The sequence below is a fragment of the Anser anser genome, assembly GCF_964211835.1.
Source record: "Anser anser genome assembly, chromosome: 5".
Lineage (NCBI taxonomy): Eukaryota > Metazoa > Chordata > Aves > Anseriformes > Anatidae > Anser > Anser anser.
This window is the reverse complement of record NC_139725.1, coordinates 63,960,640-63,974,658: the sequence shown is the minus strand read 5'-3', so window position 1 is coordinate 63,974,658 and position 14,019 is coordinate 63,960,640. Positions and strand designations below refer to the sequence as shown.

The 14,019-nt window shown below is 47.1% G+C and overlaps 1 protein-coding gene across 1 annotated transcript; it reads left to right on the top strand.

Annotated features, from left to right (window-relative positions):
- Positions 1 to 754: 754 nt before the first annotated feature.
- RTRAF (RNA transcription, translation and transport factor) lies at positions 755 to 13,981 on the top strand. The gene is made up of 8 exons (XM_083838897.1): positions 755 to 908; positions 2,466 to 2,590; positions 4,012 to 4,111; positions 5,287 to 5,373; positions 6,371 to 6,459; positions 9,158 to 9,226; positions 12,857 to 12,905; positions 13,641 to 13,981. The coding sequence occupies exons 1-8, from the start codon at positions 848 to 850 to the stop codon at positions 13,793 to 13,795; spliced, it is 735 nt and encodes a 244-aa protein (XP_083695023.1). The 5' UTR covers positions 755 to 847; the 3' UTR covers positions 13,796 to 13,981.
- Positions 13,982 to 14,019: the final 38 nt, after the last annotated feature.

Genomic DNA, 14,019 nt, shown 5'->3' with positions numbered 1-14,019 from the left:
CCTTTTTTCTTTTTTTTCCTTTTTTTTCTTTTCCCCCTTCTCTGTTTTCTTTTTCCTTTCCCTTCCTTTTCCCCATTCTTTCCCTTTTCTTTTCCCTTTTCCCCTTTCTTTTTTTCATTTTCTTTTCCCTTTTCCCTTCCCTTTCCTCTTTTCCTTTTTCCTTTTTCCTTTTATTTTCTTTTCCTTTCTTTTCCTTTCTTTTCTTTTCTCCCCTTTTCTCCCCTTTTCTCCCCTATTCTCCCCTTTTCTCCCCTTTTCTTTTTTTTCTTGTTCTTGTTCTTGTTCTTTCTCTTTTTCTTTTTCTTTTTTTTCTTTTTCTTTTTCTTTTTCTTTTTCTTTTTCTTTTTCTTTTTCTTTTTCTTTTTCTTTTTCTTTTTCTTTTTCTTTTTCTTTTTCTTTTTCTTTTTCTTTTTCTTTTTCTTTTTCTTTTTCTTTTCTCCCCTTTTTCCCCCTTTTTCCCCATTCCCATTTTTCCCTTTTCTTTCCCTTTCCCTCCCCCCCTTTCCCTCCCCCTCCCTTCCCCCCGCACCGCAGCAAACCCCGCGCAGGCCACGCCCACCCCTCAGACCACGCCCCCGAACCAGCCACGCCCCTTACTCTGACCACGCCCTATCAAACCACGCCCCTCGTCGAAAGCCCCGCCCCCTCCCCAGGCCCCGCCCCTTCCCTCCCCCATACCCATGAACCCACCAGAGGCCCGCCTCCCTTCCCTCCCCGCTCCCCGATTGGCAGCGCCTCCTGCCCTTCACCCCGCACGGACCAATGGCAGCCGTCCGTGCGAGAGAGCGAGCGGGGCGGGGAGGGCGGTCCTTCCGGTGCGGCCGGGCGGCAGGGGCAGGGCGGCGCCATGTTCCGCCGCAAGCTCTCGGCGCTCGACTACCACAACCCGGGCGGCTTCAGCTGTAGGGGTGAGGGGCCACGGGAGCCCTCGGGGGGCTCCGCTTCCCCCTCACGGGGCTCCCGGCCTGACGGGGCTCCCGGCCTGACGGGGCTCCGTGCCCGCAGGCCTCGCGGCGGCCCGGCCCGGCCCAGGGGCCCAGGCAGCTCTCAGGGCCCCAGGCAGCTCTCAGGGCCCCCCCCCGGCACCCTCACGGGCCCCTCACGGGCCCCCCCCGGCTCCCTCACGGTCTCCTCACGGGCCCGTCCCGGCGGCGGTGCGGAGCTCGGGGCCCGGAGGGTGCCCCGCAGCCCCGGCAGCCCGCTTGAGGCCCGGCGGGCGGCTCGTTCCGGGCGCGGCGCGCTGCTTTTGCCGTATATGCGGTTTTTTTCGCTTAAAAGGGCGCTGAAACAAATGTTACAGAGAGCCAGGGTGCGCTGCTGGGAGCTGGGGGTCGGCTGCTTAACGGCTTGGCTTCAGGGCTCGTCTCTCTTTCCAGGCGCATCTGCTGTCGTCTTCTGTTGTCGCGCACCCTTAGCTCTTTGTAGTTGGCGTTTTTTTTTTCCTCAAGGGTTTGTTTTGGCAGTGCAGAAACTGTAAAAGTTGTTACTGAAAGCTGTAATTCACGGATGTTGCGACCAGGTGTTTCTTACACCACCTTCAGTGGCAGTAGGACGTGTAGGAGTTGTAAAAGTTACTGAAAGCTGTAATTCACGTACGTGTAGAAGCTGTAAAAGTTGTTGTTGAAAGCTTTAGTTCACGTATGTTGTGACCTTGTGTTTCTTACACCACCTTCAGTGGCAGCAGGACACCTCGGTCACGCAGAAGACACCCTTGATAGGTAGAAATAGTCCCTGATACAGTCCTCGTCCCTGCTGGGATAACCAGTGTGCTTACCCCAGTCTGAGCTGTGGTTATTAACCTCATTAACTCAGGATATTAAAACTCATCCAGCGCCCAAATATCAGCTGGTTCCTGAGGTGCTGGTGGTGCTCGAGAGCTGCAAAGCACAGGTGCAAAGAAATTGCTTTGTCTGGTACCAGCATCTTCGGAGCGCAGCCTCTGTGTTGTGGAGCTCCAGCTCCGAGGGCTGAAATGTTGGGTCAACAACCCAGAAAAGTTGATGCAACAGAGAAGGAAGGAAGAAAATGCCCCTGCGCGGTCACGGGATGTGTGCCCGTTGTTCTTTGGCGCAGGCCGGGGTTTGTTGCGGCATGGGACGTGTTTGGGCAGCAGAGTTAGGAGCTGAGTTTCTCAGTGTCATTGTTTCACTTTTCCTTCTTTGCTTAGTAACAGTTCTAATTGATTTCCTAATAAAAACAGTATTTTGGCTGATGCCTTTTAGTGTAGTCTGTCCACCGTAGCCCATTCAAAGCAACTTGAAAAGTGGAAAAAGCTCCCACTGTTGAATTTTGGTCAGAGGTTATCCTGGAATACGTGATTTTAGTGTTAGGTATATCTTTCTTCGTGGTAATAAATGAAAGTGCCCAGGGGCACCCGGGTTTGTATGAATCGGATCAGAATTTAGGGGCTTGTTTTTGCCCTTAAGGTGTTGGTTGACTTTTGTTCTGTTTATTCCTCCCTGCAGATGAAACAGAATTCAGGAATTTCATCGTCTGGCTTGAAGACCAGAAAATCAGGCACTACAAGATTGAAGACCGAGGGAATTTAAGGAACATACACAGCGAGGACTGGCCCAAATCATTTGAAAAGGTATTTTGGTGTTCCAAGCACAAACTTAAGCTATAAACATGTCGTATGTCAGTGACAATTCACGGCTTCTGCAGTGCCTGAATGTGAACGACTGAACACTTGCCCTGTGTCTGAACTTCTCAATTTCTGGGAATTTAAATGTATAACTGAAGCCAAGCTGTAGGAGTTAAGATGGTAGAGATTTTTGTGCGTAATTTTCGCACTGCCGTGTTTTTGCAGTAGCTTCTGTCCTAGTCTTTCTTGCCCGGATTGATTTAGCTGTTGAAATTGGCCGCAAACAAACAGCTTTTTCTGCATTACGGTTTTTCTGTACCAAAATGAAATTGGGTTAGGCTGGTACGGGCTTTGCGAGAGGCTGAAGTAAAGCTGCTGCACCTCAACTCCGCGCCTCCTGTTAGATGATTTTCCGCTGCTGGTGCGAAGCGTGGCAAGCAGCCATGGCTCCGCGAGCGATCTGCGTGCTCGTGAGCACTCTGAGTCACCGTAGGCTGGTTCTGTGTTCGTTCCCGCTTCCTTTCTCTCACAGCGGCCCCAGGAGGAGCTGAAAACGCTGCTCCTGATGCTCGCTGCCCGTCCATCTCACTCGTTTTTCCTGGAACCGTTACCCTCGTTCGCTGCCCAGGAGGTTTGGAGCTGCAGCGCTCGTGCTTTGCTGGTGGAAGCCCAAAGCGCAGTGCCAAAGCTGATGCCAGGGTAGTGCCCTGAGCTTTCGGCGTGTGTGATACCACGATTACTGGCTGCTGGTACCGTTGTGGTGTCGGTGGTACTTAGCTACAGCCCTGTGCCGCACCGTTCCACGTAATCTTTCCTGGTGAGGCCAGACCGCCCTTCTCTGCGTGCCTGCCAGCAGAGCTCACCAGCTCGTGTGCGTCCCAGCCTCGCTTTGTCTTCCCCTATTGCACGCAGTTTTCCCTCAAGGGAAAAAGTACTTGTGCTGCCCCCTCAGAATCCTCTGATTTTCATGCAGATGGTTTAAGGGCGTTGTTGTACCTCGATGCCGGTCTTCTGAGAGCTTTGGGTGGCGTCATTCCTCCTTCCTGCTTTAGGTGGGAAGTTTTGCTGTACTCGGTTCTGTCCTTCTCCCCCTCGCCTCTGCTCCCTGCGTAAAGAGAACGGAGAGCAAAGGAGTGTCTTTGGGTTTCCCGGTTGTCAGTCTGATGGTAAATGGCATCAGTTACCCACAAAAAAAAAGCAGGTTCCGTTATTAAATGGCAGACTGGAGCAAGCTGTGGAGTGAGGCACTCTCACGTGCCTCAGGCGGATCAGATGCTGCAGCAGGATGTTCTGTAATGATGCTTCTTGTTAATAATTCTAACCGTAGGGACTGTTCACAAAGCAGTTCTGTGCTCCTCGCTAATCCGTACGAGTGTTTCCTTCCAGTCAATAACACCTGTTCCTTTTCTCCTCTTTCTGCCCCACAGTATATGAAAGATGTAAACTGTCCCTTCAAAGTACAGGAACGACAAGAAACGGTGGACTGGCTCCTTGGCTTAGCAGTGAGGCTCGAGTATGGCGATAACGGTATGATGAACTCCTCCAGCGTTTCACGTTGGTGGGGAAACCTGGTTGGCTATTCAGTGTTATGGAGTGTTTGCCAAATTAAGACAATGTCAAAAGTATATATTGTTTTATTTAAAAAAAAAAAATGCAGTTTCACGTGCTTGGTTTGGCAGCATATTCAGATGTGAACTGTTTCCCTTCAGCTCAGCTCCTGTGGGACAGCGCAGCACCGTACTCACATTTCCTGCTCTGTTTCTGGGTGTAGGCAAACCCGTGGTATATATTTATCCCCTTCTCCCTGTGGTGTTGCCTTTATGAGAACTTACTCCGAAGTCTATGGCGGGCTTTTTCTTTAATAGTGCACGCATTCAGATAAGTTATTCTTAAACCCTCATTCCACAGGGAGCAGATCCTGAACCCTTGGGAAGTGGGACAAGGGTATGAAAGAGTTGAATGGAGCCTCAGCAGCAGTTTGGTTACAGGGGGAATGCTGTGCATTACAAATGTAATTACTGCAAACATTATAATAGGCAGAGTGCTGTTTTCCATTACCTTTAATTGCTGCAGGGCTGAGCTCTGCCCAAGACAAGGATGGGGTGTAAACCCTTGCAGTCCACAAAGCTGGTTCTTAGTCTGCCATGCTGGAGAAAGTGAGCTGCCTGGGACTCAGGTTTACGTGGAGATGGAGGAAACAGCAGAGGTTCTGCCTCTGAGTGCTTGAAAAGCACATCTGTGGGGCGTCTCTGAATGCTGCAGTCTGTAAAACACAGCCTGCATTGGAAGCGGTTTGTTTGCTGATTAGAACCACCCTGAGCCCGCAGTTCTTGATCCCTGCGTGTGCCGCTGCTAAAGGCAAAGGGCCCGTCTTAGGTGAACTGATGGAAGTTGCAGCTCGTCCAGCTGCCTTCTGGGAGGCCGCGAGAAGAGTGTCATGACTTAAGTGTGGAGCGGGCTCCGATGCTGCTCTGGATAGTATGTGGTAAGATCTGGGTGGGTGGGAGCAGTTAGGACAGCTCGCTAGGACGGCAGCCTTCGTGGGGGGTTTAGCGAGGGGCTCCAAAATGGCAGCCTATCAGCCAGCAGGCTCCTGGGCGTGCGCCGCACCCCAAAAATGCAGCAAGTTTGGCTCTAAACTTCTAACTAGTTACCTTTTAATTAGCCCCAACAGTGATCGTGTTTGCTTCTCAATTTCACAGCTGACAAGTATAAGGACTCTACCCCTGATGCTGCTAAAAATACTGACAATACAGCAAAGAACGCAGAACCGCTGATTAACTTGGATGGTAAGTGTGCAACAGCGTTGGATATGATGGCTGCGTCGTACACAAATGTCTTCTGTAGCCTGCATCAAGTTCTTTGGATTTTAAGTTGTTGCTGTACTATGATACATCCAACTTTTTAAAGCCACGTTTAAAGCTTTAGGAATGCGGGGTTCATATACTTCTTAATGCTGTCCCAAACTGTTTCTCTGTGAACAGTGTTCTGAAAGTTACCTCCAGCTGTTTGTATCTGCATTCCTTCTGAAGGACAGAGAAGCTGCTCCCTGCGAATACCAGGTCTCTGGGTGTGCACTGGTGCAGACCTTTCCCTCTTGGGGAAGGGCAGGGGCACAGAATCTCCCAGCAGAATGAGGTACCCAGAGACTTGAGCAGGTGCGAAGAAGTTGGGAGGGCTCTGAGCAGGCAGTGAGGAAGCAGCTGGGGGTTTTTTACCTTTTCCTCGTGACCACTATCTTTCTTGATGGCTAGGCATGTTTGCAACAAGTAGGACTGGTGGGAAAGCAGCCACTAAAAATAGCCTGAAATCCCCCAAATCTTCCCTCGTTACTCCTTGTACAGAAAGACAGCTAGCGACTGGCCCTACTCCCAGCCAGCAGGCGCAGGTAGAAAGCTTTCTAAAAGAGAGCGTCTTCACGATAGGTTCTAATCTCAAAGCCTTAACACTGGTTTCCTTTGTAGTAGGACGTGTGTAACGTGCTTTGCATTGGGAGCAATGCTGTTTGCAATGCTGCTTGTGCTTGGATGGGGTTCTGCAACCCGGTTACAAAGCCTAGTGGCCCACTTTCATTGCTTTGTACCTTTTATAACCGTGTGCAGGCTTCAGCCTTGCACCAAACCGATCGCTTCCCTTCTGTTACTGCTGTGGTGGCCAAGTGGTTGCTTGCTGCTGTGTCTGTGTGGCCTGCACGCTTGAGGGCAATCTGATACCATGGAATCAGGAAGCTAATTGTCTTCTGCAGCCAGTTAAACTATCATTTGTTTTCATTGTTATTTTTCACAGTGAATAATCCTGATTTCAAGGCTGGAGTGATGGCTTTGGCTAATCTGCTTCAGATCCAGCGACATGATGATTACTTGGTAATGCTTAAGGTGAGCTTCACGGTTTTCAGGTCTCCTTTCTTCTCTTTTTGTTACCCAGTGGCTCCTGTGCATGTGGTACCTTGTGGTACACATTTACTGATAACTATGACTTCTTTAGGAACAAAGAGAAAGTTTGTGCCTTTTCAAGTAGATAAGAACACGCAGTATAAATCACAGAAATTAATGCAGGGCTAATTATCTTGGTAAACAGTTTGATTGTAGCTGAGTTCCTGGAATTGCAATGCTAGCTGAGAACTGCTGTTCAGGATTTGAAGTGCTCTAGGTTAGCAGAAGTTGCTTTGTGAGGTTTCTGTAAACCTCAGAAATATTGATGGACACACTTGAAGGCTAGCATTGCATTCTAATTCTAGAAATGAAAAGAGAAACTTGAAAACAGAGGTTAAGGGATGCAAAGGATGCTTTAAAACAACACAGGGAGAAGCCACAGTTAGATGCTGCCTCCTCATGACTTTTGGGTCCTATGAATCCTTTGTTCCTTGTCACTACCAAAGTCTGTTTAGTTTATTCTTAACAGCTGATTATGGCCCTTAAATGCAGTAAATAAGCAAATTAATTTTGTAAAGCTCTTCTTGTGACTTTGGGAAAACTAGTGACTTAGTGTTGGAATTCTGTTACCTGTAAATTTCAGGTTGAGGCTGTGTTCTCCAAGCCCTGTATTTAGTGAGGTGGTGGCAATCCAGAGTTCCTACGTGATCATGCCGTGATATGGAGATACACTTAGCTTTGTTTGGCACCAAAGTAAGCTTATTTCGCTGAACAAGAAGAGAATAATGCCCATCCGTTACAACATGCCAGATTTGTCTTGGAGAAACTAATGCAGTGAATGGGTGATGAAGTTTGTGTGGTGTAAGTCTGTAACAGGTAACACATCATCGTATTAGCCTGGGTTCCTGAGGAAATGATGACCTAGAGTTATCCTGTCAGGTACCTTCTCCTTTTCTCCAGTATGGTGTCCTCCTTCGCTTCCCCAAAAAGCCCTTGAATCCTTTACAAATCCTTAAAGAGAGGTGGAGGTCTCAGTTCTCCAAACCCATGAAGAAAAAACAAACAAAAAAAAAACATAAAACAATAAAGTAAAAAAGGATACGAGGTAGAGGAGACCCAGTGAATGGTGCTGTTGGGGGTCTGTAGCGTGATCTCAGCCCTTGTCCGGCAGAATTCCTTCAGCTGTTCTTACAGATGTGTCTCGAGGCTAGCAACCGTTATCTGGGTCCACCTGTTTGGTACTAACAACCCAGAGTGTGTGTTCTGCATGAAAGTATTTACATTTTTGTCATTCTTTTGGCATTTCTAGTCTCACTTTTTCTTTTTTTGTTTGGAGGTAGTTGGACAAAACCACAAGCCTGAATTTTCCTCCTTTTAATTGCCTTAATAACAGATTCTTGCGATAACAATTTCTGTCGCACAAACAACAGCAATGCTGGCCTTCAGGGCTTGATGATAACGAAATGTGTCAGTGGAACTCTTGAATTCTACACCACGTTGCCCGTTGCAATGCCCATACATAGAGATTATGATGCATGTTCAGCCTTAGACGCTCTGGAATGGCTCCGTAGGGAAGGCGGAAGGGTGCGAGCCTGACGCAGGCATCTGGCCAAACCTTGGCCAGAAGCAGAGAGGTATTTGGATCCCCCCCTTTTACTGTTTGCAATTTGGGAAGTTGGTCACAAACCATCTATGTAACACAGTTACACGCTTTTTCTAATGTAAAAGCCACTCAGGATTCTCCCGTGTGAGGTCTGCTTTCACTGCTGGAATTTAAAGCTAAGCTTCTTATCAAATCACTTCTTATATCCAGGCCAATTCCCTCAGTTAGATTTCTAGAAATGCTCGCTGCCAGCTTTTTAGGATCACGTCTCCGCTCTAATCGTGAACAAAACCAGGAGAAATCGTGGGGGGGAAACATGAAGCAGCATGACTGCTTCTGTCACGTTCGGCTATTCATCAGGGAAGGTCTGCAGAGTGTGTTTGACAGACCAAGTGTTTTTCGGTGGAAGAATGCCTGCCTGGTATTTCTTTGTTTGTTTCTGGAGGCATTTGCAGCTGTAGGTATCACAGCTAATAGCTCAGTGTGATTTTGCGCTGTGTTCTGGAGCCAGTAAAAACAGATGAGCAGCAGGATTGATAAGACTCTTTTTGTTTCTGTGTCTAGAAATAAATATTTTCTTGTTCTTGTCTTTTTAAAGCCTGGTTGGGTAGCCTCGTTCCAGGTTTCTCTGTATGTGAAAGGTGGCTCAGTACCTACTAAAAGATCCCTGTAGGGGGAATTCCTTCCTGAAGAAGCTGTATTGTTGCGGCATTAGAGGTGGAACAGTGTAATCCAGGCAGCGTAAGCTCAAAAATAAAAATGCTGCTGCTTTGGGATCGTGACTAACTCAATTTAGGAATGGCAAACTTTCTTGGCTGTTCCTAGTACTTTGCAGTTTCTGGCCCGGTGGTGGCTGAAATGAACAGTGTGGCGTCCTCACCTCTTTTGGTTAACCTTCCCGACTCTGCCTGCGTAAGCTGCTCCTGACGAGGAGTAGTGCTGTTTGCAGGGGTGTAAGGTCCGAAGGAGTTTTCCAAAAGCCTCTCACAAAGCTGTGGTTATGCTGCATTAAAATGTTGGCTCCTTTTCCCGTGGATTTTCTGCGAAATGCATCAAGACGTAAATGAATGACTCTGGCCTTTAAATGTTTTTTCCTAGGCGATTCGCATTTTGGTTCAAGAGCGCTTGACGCAGGATGCCATAGCGAAGGCCAATCAGTCCAAGGAGGTTTGTATATACAGCGCACAAGTCCGGTGTTAATTGTTCGATGCCTGCCATCTCTGTTTAAGTGGGTGCTGTTTAAACACTTCACTTAATTGGGTGCTGAAAACTTGCTTTGCTTTGCCAATTCTGAACCTGGAAGACCCAAAGGGGAGCGTACAGAGCTCTCGGCTCAGTTGTGTACAAAATGTACGTGTACAATACCACATGTGAACAGCTGTTTTCCCATCCTAGTGTACGCTAAAGGGTTACAGTTCATCACAGGAGGACCACAGTGTCCAAAGAAATACATGCCCTCGCTTTCCTTGGAATCAGCAGGGTTGGCTGCGTGAGCAGGTGAAGCATTCCTTGTATGGAGTGTTTTGCTGCTCAAGTCTCATGCGTTTGAAGAATGGGATGTCGGTCACCCAGCTCCTCTCTCCCTTCCCCCTAAGTGAGAAACGGCGAGGGAAACGTCTACAATTAAGCCTCAGATTCTGCAGAATTATTTCTTAACAACGAGCTGTCTGTAAGACGTTGTTTGTGGGTCAGATGAATAACGCGCCAGCGATTCTCTGTGAATTGACTGTTTTTCCAGATTGTCATTTCTTAAACATCCCAGTTCTCCAGCATTTGGCATAGCAGCTGTTGGCGTCGGGTATCGGGTGCAGCCAAGGCAGGGAGCCTCCCTTGCCCTGCAGATTGTGTTTAGAAATGTCCTTGCTAAAGCAACTGGGTCTGGTCAAAGAGGGCAAGTCCCTTCATCTTTTCTGGCAGCTGTTCAGAGCAGCCCGTGCTTTATTTGTTATCATAATGCTGCTTCTGGTGTTTACTAAGTGGCAACTGCAGGTGCTCAGAAACACAGTGCAGTCAGTAATTGCCAGGAGCCTTGGGAACAGTAAATCAGAGCTTTGGACTCCTATATCCAAAGATATAAAAGAGCAGGAAAAGACAAAAGCAGCTGGGATCGCTGTATTCGTTTTAGTTTCTTTAACTGCTGCTAACAAAAGGCAAGCCTTTGTTGTTGTTTGCATAGCTGCAAAGCCGACATGCAGGGACCAAAACGGGATTTTCCACATTTGGCAGAAGATCTTTGAGGATCAATGAATTTTTTCATAACAAAAAGCAATATTCGGTAGGTCCTCAGAGCGTGGTCTGGTTGAAATGTCCCGGTGTCACCGAGTGTGATAACGTCACTGGAAGCATGTTCTTGTGATGATTATTAATTTCCAAGTGAGGTGGTGAAAAGGCAGAGGGTTGGAGGCAGGGAAACAGCTTTTTCTGTGCCAGTAGTGATCATCAGTATCGTAATACACTGGGTAGATGGAGAAAATATCTAAACCAGTGAGGACAGCTGGGTCACGGGATAGGAGCTCGGGAAAATAAACCTCTGCTCCTGGCTTTGGCTGGCTTGGTAATGGTCAGAATACCAGCCAGTGACACTGTGTATTAAACTCTTTCCAGGGTCAAGACTTATAATTGTTTGACTTCTGCATGGCTGAGGACTTAATGCATCTCATGACATTTTGTATATTCTTGGCAATGTCAAGATACGGTGGGGATACGATAGAATAGACGTAGAAGCGTCCTCGCTGAGGGATATGTATGCTGAGGACACTTCCACTGCTGTGCTTGCAGTTTACAAAATAAAATGAGATTTATCTCGGGCTGTCAAGCTACGGTTTTAAAGATAAGGAAGACAGGTTTTAAAAAATAATATTTTGAATGGCTTGCAGTTCAGTATCTGGACAGGATTCAGATTGGTACCAACAGTCTCTGAGCCTGTCTTAGGCTTCTTCCCTTAGCTGATGAGTGTATCCCAGGTAGGATCAGGTGCAACAAATGCCGTTGAAGCAGTCCTTCAGGATCACTGTAAGGGAGCTCCTGGAGGCTGTGCCTGCTACAGGTTTAAAGGCACAATAAAGGGGGTACATTTTCCCCCCTTCTTTGAGATCTGGACACTCTTCTCCTTCTGCTCCCAGGGTATCTAGTTTTATTGTCGACAGCTCCAGTTACAGAGGAGATGCCTGCCGTGGTCAGGCCCGTTGCAAGCATTTTGTGCAGCGGTTTTATTTAAAACTTCCGGGTAAAGTGAGGCTGTGAAATGACCTGCTCTGCGTGGTAACAGCTGGAAAGGTGCTCTTCGTTTCTCTGCCTGTGCACTGTGCAAACGAACACGTTCCTTTTCTGGTCGTGGCAGCAGCGGGTGCCGGGACAGCCCAGTGCCCGCTACAAGACCGCTGCGGGGCTGGGAAGGGCCGCGGCCACTGCTCTGCCAAGGGCAGCTTCCAGCAGAGGGAGCAGACAGCAGCGTGAAAAGGGAGCTGACATCAGGGTGGGGGAGCAGGACAGGGGAAGCAAGGGGTGTCTGAAGAGACCGGCTGCTTCCTGGTGCCACTGCGGTCACTCAGCATCGGTCGCTCAGCATCGGAGGTGCCTGCAACAGGGGAGCCTGCCACAACGGGCTGCCTGCCCTGGGGAGTTTGTCAGCAGAGAAGTGGCTGAATCAGTACTCCGGTGTTCCTGAAACGTGTTAAGGTGGCAACGAGGTCTTCGCAGTCTTAAATATAAAGCTATTAAAGCATACTATGGTCTGATACTGCTGGCTTCTGTCTGAAGCGGCACTAGCAGTATTCTTAGCAACAGGCTGTTTAAATTTTAGCAATAGCGTGCACTCATGCAGATGTTTTTAAGATTATATACCCCTTTATACATATTTATGTATATATATTTATATAGATGTATGTTTATAGATATACACATATATATATATACCCCTTTATATTAAGATTATATAACCCTTTAAAAGAAAACCTCACTGCGTAGGAGGTTTGTAGCCCCATCACTGTAGAAACTAATGGCATTGAACGTGGATGTTTTTGTTGTGCAAGGCGAATGCTGAGAAGTTACATAGTCGGTAAAAGCAACCTCTAAGATTTTCATTGTTTAAATCAATTTCTGTGTATGCTGAAATACGCTGAACGCTCACTCACCATGACAACTTCTCCACAGCTGAAGAGGGTAAAAGAAATAGAGCAATGCTTATAAATAACCGCTAATAAAACTATAAAACTTCTACTTGCGCTGTTTTATAGAGCAAGTGTTTAGAAAATCAAGCGTTTAGATTTATTCCTACGCTCAGCGCTTGAGAAAATGCTTCGGAGGACGTTGATGGAGGCTGCCAGTTCAGTGCCTGAGAAACTCACTTGATTACAGCTTGCTTCCAAATCAGACAATGCTTTGAAATCTGGCAGCTGTTTAAATGCAATAGTTACCAAGAAAGCCTAGTTTGTGCGTGCTTTTTGTTTGTGTCTGGTTAGGGATGTTGCTGTATTGGGTGTTCTACTGCAGTACAGCTGGTTAGCCTTTTAAGGATTGACCATGGGCAGCGTATATTCAGTGGGACTCTCTCGACAAGTAGGGGAATATTGTTAAGGATGAAGGTTTTTCATTATTAATATTCTGTGTCTGATGTTTCAGGACGCACGAGCAGTCGTGTAATCAAGTGTGATGATTTTTTGAAGTTGTTGTGTGTCCATAAAAAAAAAAAATTGTGTCCTCTCCTCCAGAGTTATCTGGTGTAATACTTGATTTTATTTTCCAGGCATGCAAAATGACATTTCTAATTGCATTTGAACATGTTCTTTCTTTTTAAAGGGTTTGCCTGTTGCTTTAGAAAAGCACATTCTTGGTTTTGACACAGGAGGTAAGCAGCTCGCTTCATGTTACTTCTAAATAGCTGTGCTTGTCGTTGTCAAAGTAGATCACTGTCAAATATGTAGATAATGTGTACAGTAAAAAAAAAAAAAAGCGTGATTCTTCTGGAAGCCTGTAGTGGAAAGAATTGCTCCCTCCCAGCTTATTTATGAGCACTCCTGAGCATTTTGTGTTGGAACAAAAAAGCACAAATCTTAGCTGTGGAATATATTATATAGTCTGGGAGTAATGCTTCAGTGACAGCCACATTTGCACCCAGAAGGAATGCCTCGTTACTGTTGTCTTGTACAACCTTACTCCTACCAGCAGAGGACCTCTGTGCTTCTCCCGTGTTCTAGCTACCTGATTTACCTAAATGTAACAGGAGGCAGTGCAAATTGGCCTGACCTGAGAGTTTTTTGCAAGCAAGAGTCCGGTGGCACGGGCTCCACTAGTCTGGCTTCACTTTTGCCCCGCGTACAACTGGGTTACTACTTGGAGTGCTTCGTACTGACCCAGCTTGGCTGGGGATTACGGCACGGGCTGCACAAAGCCGAGTGAGATTTTGCAGAGCACCCTGCCCCTCTCTAGCAGCAGGGAGAATTCCTGAGAAAGGAGCTCCTGTTTCAAGTCTGGAAACTACAGGCATGAATGAGCCGCACAGTGTTAACTTAGATTAAGCTGTTCTCAAGACCTTCGAGTCAGATGTAAATGCTTGATGCTTCTCTTTTTGCAACTCACCCAGATGCCGTTATCAACGAAGCTGCCCAAATTCTGCGACTGCTGCATATAGAGGAGCTCCGAGAGCTGCAAACAAAAATTAACGAAGCGATCGTAGCAGTTCAGGCAATTATTGCTGATCCCAAGACAGACCACAGACTGGGGAAAGTTGGGAGATAAAGGGATTAAAGCTTTTAGTCCCTTGTGTACTTAGTACAGCTAGGAACTATGTGCAACTCTACAAGTCTGGCATGCAGTTTGAAATGGATATTATTTTACTGATATGAAAGAAAACAGGAAATTGAGTTCTGACTGTTCTAGTGAGTTACCGTTTTTCTTTAAATAAATGAAGTTTGGGAAGTAGAAGCAAGTTGTTCTCATTAGCTCTGAGTTGGCAAATATGG